Raw genomic sequence first — 12,426 nt, 5'->3', positions numbered from 1 at the left:
AACCCCAGAACCGGTCATATATATTCGTCACGGATGCCGTAAGCGGGAATCGGTGGTGGTCTCCCGCGTTAGTCGCGCGGCGCGCTAACAACTGCACGACCGCTCCGCACGTATACAAGACACGCAAGGACAAAGATGTGCCCCGTGTAGCCTTAACAGACTGTTGGGGCAAGTGCCGTTCGCGAGTAACACCTACGAAGGCCGGCACGGCACACTAGGGGGTGGGTGGCCTGCACAACACCCGGCCGCCTTCGCCTCCCCAGCGGTGATGTTTTACGCATCGCACCAGACGGTCAGTTAACCGTCACTGGGTGTTGGCCGTGAGCGCGATTCGAACTCGGGTGGCCGGGTTCGTAGCGGAGCGCGCTAACCGCCGCACCACCGCTCCGCACACAAGACACGCACACATAGACACACCGGCCCACGAGGAGAAGACGCACAGACACACATTTACCGATGTGGATGATGGAGTCCCCGCGGCATCCCATCCACGCGCAGCCAAAGGCGAAGACGGCTGCCAGAGTCCCCATCGCTCTGGCGAGACGCATGGCGACAGTGGCGTCTCCCGTCCTCCTTCAGTTACAGTTCCTCCCTCCTCCTCGTCTCACTTTTTTTTGTTTTCTTCTTCTTCTTACGGAGACATCCGACTCTTCCTCGCCGGGTATAACCGAGAGCAGCAATAACCCATGGCTGTCCGCCCTCAACCCTACCCCCTCCTCCTCCAGCCACTCGGAGGCTCGAATCCAAGGCGCGTTGCAGCCACTCAGGGAGGAGCGACCGGTCACATACACACCACACGTCTTGCACAGCTTACGCTGAGAAAAAAAGTAAAAAAAAATACATTCACCAAAATAAAATGTTAAATTGTTAAAGACCTCTTCGATGTTCGGCCACCGAGCGTCAGCCGTGCGCACTGTGCAGAGTGACACGGGGGAGCGCGGCGTGCAGTGAGCGCGGGGTGCAGAGGGGAGGAGGAGGAGGAGGGGATGCGGTGAGCCGATTTGCAGGGGGGGCGAGGGGACGGAGCAGCAAGCAGTGAATGCTGCCCCGTGTCCTGTGGCTGCTGAGCGCGTTGACACACGACGCGCACACGCACAGAAGGAAAATAATAATATTATTAAATAAGGCAGCGCAGGACGCACGCACACACGCGCGTGCGCGCGCACGCAATCACTACCCCTGATAACTGTTCTCACGTTTCCAGTTGCGCATCATTACACAGGCGAATCCAATGAGCCTACAACCAACCACTACCACCACCAACCACTCCGTCCCCTCGCCCGCTATTATCCCTCCATCCCCCCGCCACCGCCAACCTTACCCCCCCCCCACCCACCAAATCCCCTCTCCACCACTCACATCACCCACTAGACGTTACGCACAAAGCCAACGATCCCCCGTATAGCCTTAACAGACTAGTTGTTAGCCAGCACCTGTGAATCTCGAGAACGGGACACGAGTGGGTGGGCGGCCAGCACCACGCCCAGCCGCCTTTGTCTCCCGAGTGGCAATGTCGCACTACGTTCTCAATTGAGGCTGAGTCGAACTAGGGGAGGCCCAGGACCGGTTTGTCACTGGTGTTGGCGGTGACTGGGAATCGAACTCGGGTCGCCGGGTTCGTAGCGCAGCGTGCTAACCGCCACACCACCGCTCCACGTGTTACGCAGACCTCCACCACTGCATTACGCAGACATCACTGCAGACACCACTGCATCCACCACTGCGTTACGCAGACATCCACCACTGCATTACGCAGACCTCCACCACTGCATTACGCAGACATCCACCACTGCATTACGCAGACATCCACCACTGCATTACGCAGACATCCACCACTGCATTACGCAGACATCCACCACTGCATTACGCAGACATCCACCACTGTATTACGCAGACATCCACCACTGCATTACGCAGACATCCACCACTGCATTACGCAGACATCCACCACTGCATTACGCAGACATCACTGCAGACACCACCGCGTTACGCAGACATCCACTACTGCGTTACGCAGACATCCGCGCACGCACGCGCGCGCGCGCACAGATGCCCTCTCAAGTTCCACCCTCCACAATGCAGCAACCGGTTCCGTGAACCCAATAACATTGTCGCGCGCAACAACTGACATCACGAGCCAGGCAACCACCTCCACCATCATCCACCGCTCACTCACTCACCTACCAAGGCAGCCATCACACATCCACCCTGCCATGCACTGCCTCGCCTTGATGCCCCTACGCCACAATCCTCCCTATTCTTCGCTGCCCGTTTTGCTTCGTCTCAAGAGGAGGCACGGAGCAATTACGCGCAGCGTCCATGCAACACAGGAGGAGGAACGAAGGCAGACTTAGGCTTGAGTTAAACACAACACGTGTGTGTGTATGAATGTGTATGTGTGTATCTGTGTGTGTGAATGTGTGGGGAGGGGTAGTGTAGCGGTTAGCGCGCCTACGCTACGAAGCTGGCGACCCGAGTTCGATTCCCGGTCATGGCCAAGACCAGTGACGATTATCTGAACCGGTCTTGGGCCTCCTCTAGGTAGACTCACTCTCAAATGAGCACCCGGTGCGGTGTGTAAACATTGCCACTAGGGAGACAAAGGCGGCCGGGCGTGGTGCTGGCCACCCACCCCCTCGTGTGCTGTTGCAGGCCTTCATAGGTGCTCGCTATAAGCACTTGCCTCAACAGTCTGTTCAGGCTATACGGGGGATCTTTGTCTTGTATATACATGAATGGTGTCTGTTCACAACAGATCGTGAGGCTGTATTGTTGCGTGGGGGGGGCTTTGTGCTGAGCGAGCCCTGATCGTGTAGACGGAGTCCTCTCATCAACAACGTTTGGTTAAACCAAGCGGGCGATTTTATTTTATAAACTGAAACAAATAAAGAAGCCTGGCTGCTTCACGAGAGCGAAACCAGCGTTGAGGTAACTTGCACAATGTTTGCTGGTTAACGTCAGAAGGCTATAAAGAGCCAATAAGAGGCCGACGGCATTTGAAATTAATTTAACAATTTTATGTGGAGATACAGAACGGAAGTTAGTTCGTGTGCATCATTCTTACCACTAGCATGCGATGTTGCGCGTGCGCGGTGAGCAATTGACACGTATTTACGTTCTATCAAAGCAACCAAAAAAACCATAAGAGAATATTGACATTCGTCCGGCAAATACATAGGAAGGGGAGCGGTGGCATAATGGTTAGCGCACTGCGCCGCAAAGCTTGATTCACCAGAGTTAAATTCAATGGCAACGGCTACGTTCATTTGCCAGTGGTACGGGGGCCCTGCCGGAACACCCTTCAGCCTTGCTGGATTGAGTCTGGTTCGTCCTTGGAGGGGCTATCACCGGGGCTTGCCTTGTGTTGTAGGCACAATGCACCGATTCGTATGCCTGGGGCTTTCTCGCGGGTTCTCCAATTACTCCCAACAAACACTCAACAATATAATGAACCAAACATCGTCCCAATGTAGCAGAAACATTGAGTGTTGCGAACGAGGCTGTTTTAGAATTGGTAGTATCTTCTAAGACGTCTGGCCTACATCGAAGTGTAGGTCAAAATTCCCTCTAGAAGTGCTCTCGAAAGCTGCCTCTACTGGAGTCTTCTGCCAACAGGGGCAAGAAAAAGTAATTGCAGGGTTGAACTTTTGCCTATAATTATTCTCGCAGCAGCTTTTGGCTTTCAAATGCGCTTCGGCGGCCGTCTGGAACGCTCTTCCGATATTAGGACGCCACTGGAACGATGTACTTTTAAATGTCGATTGAAAACGAATTTGTTTAGAACTGCTTTTTGGGTTTAGTTTGTTGTCCTTACCTGCGAAGAGCACGGTTGGCTACGTACAGTGCGAAAGAAGTTCAACGTACATTCATAACTTCAGTTACACGCTCCTAAATCCAGTTTCATCTCAGGTTTACAAACACATCTCCACGGTGTGCCAGGTGTGTGTTGTTTGGGAGTTGAATGCAGCACCTCGGGTGAATTGACATGACTGGCGTAGATAGTGTGTGAAGGATGAGCGTCACTCTACGGTACACCTTGGAGTGGTTGGTTTCCAAATGATAGACCCGTTGTGTAAATGTGATGGAAGATTGTTACCTTGAAAATATCCGTGAAATTTCACGATTAAAGTCTCCCACTCCCCATCGCCAAAAATAAACTCAATTTCTTCCCCACGGGATAATGACGCACGTGTACCCACATCTATGTCTGATATATAGCCGGTTGGGAGTTGAGTATACCTGATGGAAATTCGAATGATGTGCTAGAAGTTCTTGATAGATCATATTGAGCACAGATGTAGCTGTTGAGTATGTTCATAACAACAACAAAACATATCCGACTTTTTTTTTCATTTAGGACCCCCAAAATTGTGATTAAAATTTGTTTTACTTTTGTTTTCAATCTTGTCCTTCCGAAAGGTTGTATCTAGAGATTAAGTGTGTGGAACGGAAATACCACCAGATAGCTTTACTCTAAAAAAATAATTTTACGTCCACATTTGGCCGTTGCTGAATCGAAATATGGTGTCATATATATAAAAAGCCAAAAATAGAGAAAAATAATTCAAGCTAATTTGAAACTTTACTTTAAACGAGGAAAGAGAAAAAAAACATCTTGCAGAAGCGAGAAAGGGTAGTCGCCTGCGCTCGCCACACATGCGTACTGCCGGGGGGGGAGGGAAAACTTCCACGAATTTCCGATTTATAAACCCCACAGCCAACGAGCACAAGCCAACCCCGCAAGGTGACCGCACCAAGTGACCGCACCAAGTGACCACACCATGTGACCACACCAAGTGACCACACCATGTGACCACGCCACGTGACCACACCACTTGACCATCCAACGCGATCCGCTCGCTCTTTGTGCGTCTCTCACCCCGCGAAGATGATGGTTGGTGGCTCCTAGGCTCACGTGGTTTGAAAACCCCGGGGTTTATGCATAAGCTGGGCCCTTGCCATAGGAATGTGGAATATACACCGCCGGATAGGAGTTAGCCAAGTACTTGAAAAATTGCGGGATTGATGTAATCAAACGGAAGCTGATGGGATAAGCATTAATATTCACAGTTCATATCATGCCCGTCTGTCCATCCGTCCATGCATCTGTAGACCCGACACGTGTTGTGAAAAGTTTCTGTTTTGTTTACAAAACCGCCAAACCAATCGCTACGAAACTTACAATGCAGCTCGCGAAAAACGAATGCCAAGATAATGCGCTGTTTTTTGGGCAACGTTGGGCAATGGCATTGTTTTAAAAGAAAAAGTGGTTTAATCAAAAACAAACCCTGAACAATGTACCCTCACACGACTATCATTGTCAAAACGCACGTGCGTGGATCCCAGCACGCACGCGTACAAACACTTTAACGCGTGAAAACATATTGCATGTAAATTGACAACAGTTGCAGCGTGCAACGCACGGATAACCAAGGCCAGGGGCGGAGCCAGGATTTCAGGCCGCGGTGACATTCAACAAATGTTTATTTCAAGAATGATTAGAGAGTCGGGCTGTTGAACTAGACGCCATCGGTTGGCGACACACTCTGACAGTGCAGTTGCACGGAGTCCGCCAGACCGAGTGTCGTACACTTTCACGCAGAATGTCACCCCCCCTGTCACCCCCCCTGGCTCCGCCCCTGGCTCCGCCCCTGACCAAGGCGACGCCTCGATGTGCACGTGTTGTTTTAAAGTGCATGCGTACGCGCCTACAAAACCAAATCATCCTGAACCTCGTTAGATCTTGTGGTGCTTGGATCCAAAGGTAGACAGGAAGAGATTGGCAGTACAGCAGCAATGCTTTTATATATTTTATATATCGGTCTGGACGTATTCGTGGTATCCCATCGTATGTTTGTCTTTTCTCCGGGTACTCCGGATGGATCTGTCCAAATAAGCCACCGCCAGGATCCTCTTGAAAAGGAGTCTGAAAGAATCGGTGAGACTTTCCCGGTAGGAATAAAACATTAGCATATCGTTATGTGCATCCACTTGTATACATTTCCACGTCTTTTTTTTCCAATCAACTCCACTTGAAATGAAATTGTCCGCAATGGTGTAATGGTTACCATAATGAACTTGCAATTCCGTGGTCACTACTTACAAACTAATTTATTTTTACAAGGCAAGGCCCACTGAGCTGTTTAGCTCTTTTTCAGAAGCGACCTGGCCACAAATGATATCTCAACGAAGTAGTTTATCAGCATATGGAAATATATAGGAGCCAAATACTCTCTAAACACATTTCTAAATATTGAGGGAAAAACTTGAGGACCCAGAGAAAAATCCACGGGACCACCGGAAGAAATACATGCACACTCTAAATATGCAGGCATCAGGGTCAGGGTCGAACCCACGACCTCCTGTATACCGTGCGAGGTAGTTAACATCTCCTAGCCACCATGACGCCAAACCGATAACCTGGCACCAGTCGGGCAGTGTGGAGGCAGCGAGGGTTTGTGGATCACCGCACACATGTTGTGCAACTCCCCTTCCCGTGGACGTCAAGGAAGTGCCGTACCCCGGCTCGCCAGGAGATGGCAGTACATCACGTGGACTAATTGGCATCAGTTTTCTTTACAGGGACCGAGTGGTTTTCCCTTTGCTTGCGTGGGGTTTGTTCCGGTTGTCCCAGGTGTACTCCCACTTGCATAGACCTTCACGAAATGGTTGAAAACATCTTAAAATAAAAAAAAAATCTTATTTAGGACCTGCCGAAAGAAGAGTCATACAACTTTTTTTTTCATCAATCCACTGCCAGATCAGAATCTAATTATGCATGTATAAATAGAGGAATCCGATGAGCTATGAAGCTCTTTTCGCAGATGACCAGTAGGTGTCGCTTGCGCGGATGAATAAATAAGTAAAATCATTTGAAACGATTCACGTTTCTTCAATCACACGCACTGCCAATGGTTTCACCCCAAGCCAAGCGATAGAGTCGCGTGTGGTGGGGTAAAGTGTGGGTACTCCGACCTCTAGCAAAGATGTCTGGCGAGCGTGGAGGAGTAGGCCAACATCGATTTGGAGGCCCTTCCTGCCCAGCCGTGGTGTGCGCGAGTAATGTCACGGTTGCACATTTTCCATTTATTAAAAATATATATCTTATTCTATAAATTCAGCATTCATTAGACATGAAGATGTTCTTTAGGAATACCATTACATAGTTTGAAGCCCTCCAAGTGGATTGGCTTTGCATCACATTGGCGATACATTCAAGTGGAATAAGTCGGACGCATTTGGCAAAGTGTCGCCTTATTTCACGTCGATGCACTTCTGCGGCCGTCTGGAACGCTCTCCCTTCCGATATTAGGAAATCACTAGGAGCTATGCACTTTTAAAATCATCTAGATCGACAAACTAATTTCTTTGGAACTGCTTTTTGTGTTTAGTTTGTTGTCCTTCCTCGCACCTGCGATTGGCGTGGTTGGCTACGTACGATGATAAATACGTTCAACGAACATACCTACTTTGCGTTTGATACTGGTAGGAACCTCCTGGTTACACCAGCCCACGTCGTGTATCCAAAAATGGGAGGGGTGGGGCTGGGTGGAGAGGGGAGGGTGGGGAGGGGCTGGGTGGGGAGGGGAGGGTGGAAAGGGTGGGGAGGGTGGGGAGGGGCTGGGTGGTGAGGGTGGGGAGGGTGGGGAGGGGCTGGGTGGTGAGGGGAGGGTGGGGAGGGTGGGGAGGGGCTGGGTGGGGAGGGTGGGGCTGGGTGACTTGTGCCCGCCCTCACAGTCGGGCATATTTGCGGAATACACCACGTGGTGCCGCCGTTGACCCTGGTCATTGACCGAGCAACCCAACGTTCCTACCAGCTTCCTTTCGCAGGAATGTGTTAATGTGCATTTAAACAAAAGCGTTTTAGCGGTCGGCATAAATTAAACAAAATGCGACATGTTTTGCCAGTATCAAAGTATGAAAAAATAAGAATAGGGTTTACCCTTTCTGACAATAAAACAGGTGTTACGATGTTCAAACACAAAAAAACAACCGTTTGCAAGGAATCGTGTCCTGCATTAACCACACACGGTACTTGTGGTGAACATGCAAACAAACATGCTCTGAATATATAATTATGAATAAACGGCATTGTCTTTTAAACTGATTGGCCTACACCAGAGACAGCCTTCTTTAGGGCCTTGTCGCACCAGTGTCAGGCCAGACAACGCCAAAGTATAGCGTCTAATAATGTCGCAGGTAAAAGGAAGAGAGGCTTAATCAATTAACGGGTGTTTCCCCCCCCCCCTCCCACCACTCGCGAGAAACTTTAAAGTCGGTCAAATCGAGTATCGGTTGAACGCAGCACGGGTGCTCAGGTGGCGCTCACGCATACGGCGGATGAATGAACGCACGCTTCGGCAGGTCCGTTTAACGCGAACGCTTAATTACTGCCACATCTGAGGGCGCCTAAAGACCACGATTTACTACCGGCGGAGTGGCTTGGTTTTTTGTTGCTTCCTATTTATTTATTGAAACGGGCAATCGTTGCTGGGCAAAGTGGCGGCGGTCAGTTACAAAGATCGTTTTTTGATGAACCGCGCGGAGGTGTGAACTCCTGAGACCAGGATGAGTCTCGTTTGCTGCGAGTCACCTGGGGACATCGGCGTGGCAGCAGGGGGCACTGGTTGCTCATGCATAATCCAGGGCGGCGACGCCGCCGAGGTGGCCACATGTTAACAACCTCGCCCGGTATATATAGAAGGTCGTGGGTACGATCCCGACACCTGACGCCCGCTGTATATTTGAAGTTTGCGTGTTCATCCATCACTCATCGCGTGGATTTCCCCCCCCCCCCCCCGGGGCCGCCGGTTTTTCCCCTCCACATTCAGAATCGACATCACGCGTTTAGAATATTTGTTTGGCTGCTATTAAATGTCCACGTGCTAAGCCACTGCGTTGAGCTATCATTTGTGGCTGGGTCGCTTCCGACAAAGAGTTATATAGCTCAGCGGCCCTTACCTTGTAAAATAACAATATATTCGTTTTAATGAGAAAATAATCCCGATTGAATGTTTACGCAGAACGACTTTGGCAACTCGGCATTGCAATGTTTTTGTTTATTGTAGTACGGAGTTAGACTGATGGCCTTAATCTTAGTTGTCTTGTGGTTGTTGTTGTTTGACTTGCATCCCACTGGGATTTTTGCACACAGCGTTGGTGTACGGTGCTATTTCAGGAATATTTTGATATTTTTTTCCTGTATTTGCTGTTTGCACAGTCACATAATCACTTTAAGATGTTTTCTTGTTCATGTTTTTTGTTTGTTGCGGTTGCACCTGATTCAAGAGCCGAATGGCTCACAGGGCTATACCAAATAAATGAACTATGAAATTAACTAAGCAATCGCATCGGGCGACCGTTCTCTTTAGCCATTGAATTCAGTTTGTTAACGACTGTCTTTGATCGACGATGATCGGTTGACAGAATACAACCCCAAGTGGTCATGGAACTTCTGCCCGTGATCTGATTGGACGTTGTCGTGCCGGTTGCTCACGAGGGGGGGGGGGGGTGTCGAGCACCTTGTTCAGATTTCGGAAATTCACATTTTCTACGATGGGTAATGGAAGTGGCAGCTGTTGTCTGCAATGATTTCTGCCAACATGATTATCATCGGCCATGATCAATCCATTGCTGTATGAAGGCCTCCCGAAAGCAATGCCATTGCTCACCATAACAGCAGCCGACACCTGCACACAAGCTGATGTCATCGCTCCATTGGTTGACAAACCTCTCCGACGAGTTCCAGCCTCTGGATGTCACTCCATCATCAAACTTTACCATCATTCCTTCAAGCCTTGTGACTCTCCCAATCCCAGTTGGGTGCGCCACGATGGTGCGATGTTAACTCCTTCGCCTGGTATACAGGAGGTCGTGAGTGCGATCCCGACCCTGACGCCTGCTGCTGTATATTTAGAGTTTGCGGTGTCTTTCTCCCCGTGGTCGCGTGGATTTTTCGCCGGGTCCTCTGGTTTTTCCCATCCACATTTAGAATCAATTAAGAGTATTTGGCTGCTATAAATGCCCACATGATGATAAGCCACTTCGTTGTGGCCAGGTGGCTTCTGAAAAAAAGCTGTATAGCTCAGTGCGCCGTACTTCAGATGAAATAAAATATATGGTTTAGTTTCCTTTTATTAACACTTATAATTGTACCGTACATCGTTAACATATGCACATCTTCTCGAATACACGCTGTAACTCCTGGTGCCTCTCGATGTAATTCAAAGCGTTGCACCCTTCTCTATATTGGCAGATGACAACCCCTTCAAACCCACCCACCGCTCATTAAGTCCACACTTCACGCGCGCACACCGCGGTTCCGCTCACGATTCGTCGCAGCGGTAACCGGGAGCGGCGCATTTCGAGGGCAGGGAAACCCCGGGACTGCGAAACGTGGCGCGCCGAAGTTAATAGGTTCGTTTTAAATTATAAACTCGAAGCCGCTCGTTAATCAATTCCCACTGTTTACGACAACCAGGAGTGCACAACAAAAGGTGACTCTACGTGGCTAGGGCGCACGCGCGCGTGTGAAATTTGTGATTGCATAATTGATAGCTATAATCCCAACAATTGCACGCACTGGACAGAGTGGTGAGGGGGGGATGTGATTCTAATTACGCTTTGAACGAATGTTTGCCCGGCTAATGTGGGTCTACATTCTTTGGGGAGTGACAAGCACTCATTAACTTGCACTGTCTGTGCGCGTAGGAGGGTTGTTGGGTGGGGGGTAGGGGGTGGGGGGTAGGGGGTGGGGGGTGGGCAAAAAAAAGAGTAATAGAGAATTTTGTGAAGAAAAAAATCAATTGCCCGGATGACTCTCATACAAAGCGGTGCCACAACGGCACAGCGGATAACATAAGTCTCAGTAACACTTAGGGAAACGCATGAAAATAACGTGTCGTTCACTACGCTGCTCAGATGTAATTTTTGACAAAAATCTAAGGCATTATTCCTCCCTGTTGTGAGCAGTCGAGCGCGATACCATCACGGGTTACGTGTCTCATTCGACTGATATTACACCCATCGTGACGTTAAAGACATTCGTGGAAACTGTGGTGTTCCGTTGTAAGTTCATTTGCAAGAGTATCTGTGACTGTGCAACGCGAACGTAAACAACAAGAGTAATAAATTTTGATTTAAAGCTTTCGTGACTGCAGTAATTCATATTCTTAGTTTTTTCGGTAAAGTCACGTTGAAGGGAAACAACAAAATAATAAAATATATATAAAACAATAAAAAAATTCTCACGACGTTTCGACCATAACTCAAACGGTCGTCTTCAGGTGTGTTGGTTTGCATAAATTTATTATGGTCGAAACGTCGTGAGAATTTTTTATTGTTTTATATATATTTTATTATTTTGTTGTTTCCCTTCAACGTGACTTTACCGAAAAAACTAAGAATATAAACAAGAGTAATATTTTCGTTTATTTTTTTCTCCATCATTCAATATTCTGCTGTTCGGTTGGAGAAATAACTTACCTTTTCCCAGTCTCGTGGCAGTAATGTTCAATAATGTCATACTATTTAGTGGATGTTAATGTTTCGTTGCAAGCTCACATACTGACCTGGCACGGCCGAGATCCTGGTTGGAACCTGACGAAAACCGGTTTCTCAAGCGCAACAAGTCGATGGGGTATCAGCCTGGCCATCGGTGACTCACTGCAACAACAACAACAACAAAAACCGAAACGCCATTCAAAGGGTAATTTAATTGTTCTCAATTCCAGGTCTGATAATTGAAAGATCAGTTTCGCCCGTCAAGGCCACATCACCCACACAACGCAGACGCGGCTTTGATTCGAATTAAGATCGCGATCATTTCAGTGTGCTCGCGTGCGCTTCTACTCCAATTGCCAGTGGGATGTTGTTTACAACGAGCGAGGAAACGTAACCATATCATTTTTGGAGTTCATATTCTTGGTTCTTTCGGCAAAGTCACGTAGAAGGGAAACAATAAAATAATAAAAATATAAAACAATAAAATTCTCACGACGTTTCGACTGCAACACAAGCAATCGTCATCAGGTGTGAAAACCACAGCAAGAAAATTTGAAAAAGGTGGCGGGTTTTTTTTAACGTTAGGACCTCGGAGAGCGATTTGACAGGTTGTTCAGATTGACGAGTCCATCCATGTTCGGAAAAGAGGAAGGGGGAGACGAAAAATAATGGATGCGGTCTGAAAGCCACCTTAAGCGTGATCAATCAATTAAGACCCGAAATGGTTTATCAAATCCTTCCAATGATTGCTAATCCATCTTATCGGTTGAAATTGTCTCTGTGTTCGTATATGTGTATTTGTATATTTTTGGAGTTATCGAACGGATGAGATTTGGTCACTGGAACGCGGCCTCGAGGCTCGGAGTTCGACTGCTTTCGTCGGTCACGTGTTTCCACCTGCCTTCCTCCAAGTTTATTTTTTGC

At 48.5% G+C, this 12,426-nt stretch overlaps 1 protein-coding gene across 2 annotated transcripts in view; it reads right to left on the bottom strand.

Moving 5' to 3' along the window:
* Window positions 1-12,426, bottom strand: part of LOC116951086 (glutamate receptor ionotropic, delta-1-like) — a 292,747-nt gene that overhangs the window by 259,872 nt on the left and 20,449 nt on the right. Inside the window, exon 3 of one of the 2 annotated variants that reach the window (XM_076073276.1) lies at window positions 11,571-11,664. Coding sequence is in view for 1 of the 2 variants with exons in the window: in XM_032969471.2 (XP_032825362.2) it covers window positions 455-548 (94 nt within the window). In the remaining variant the exon portion in view is untranslated. Of the gene's footprint in view, window positions 1-454; window positions 1,284-11,570; window positions 11,665-12,426 lie in introns of those variants that run through there. The other variant, XM_032969471.2, reaches the window with a different exon arrangement.

Source organism: Petromyzon marinus, chromosome 41 (assembly GCF_048934315.1).
Source record: "Petromyzon marinus isolate PM22_M1 ecotype Great Lakes invasive population chromosome 41, UKy_Petmar_22M1.pri1.0, whole genome shotgun sequence".
NCBI classification, from domain to species: Eukaryota; Metazoa; Chordata; class Hyperoartia; order Petromyzontiformes; family Petromyzontidae; genus Petromyzon; species Petromyzon marinus.
Note: the sequence above shows the minus strand (reverse complement) of the source record. Positions and strands in the feature narration are given on the sequence as shown.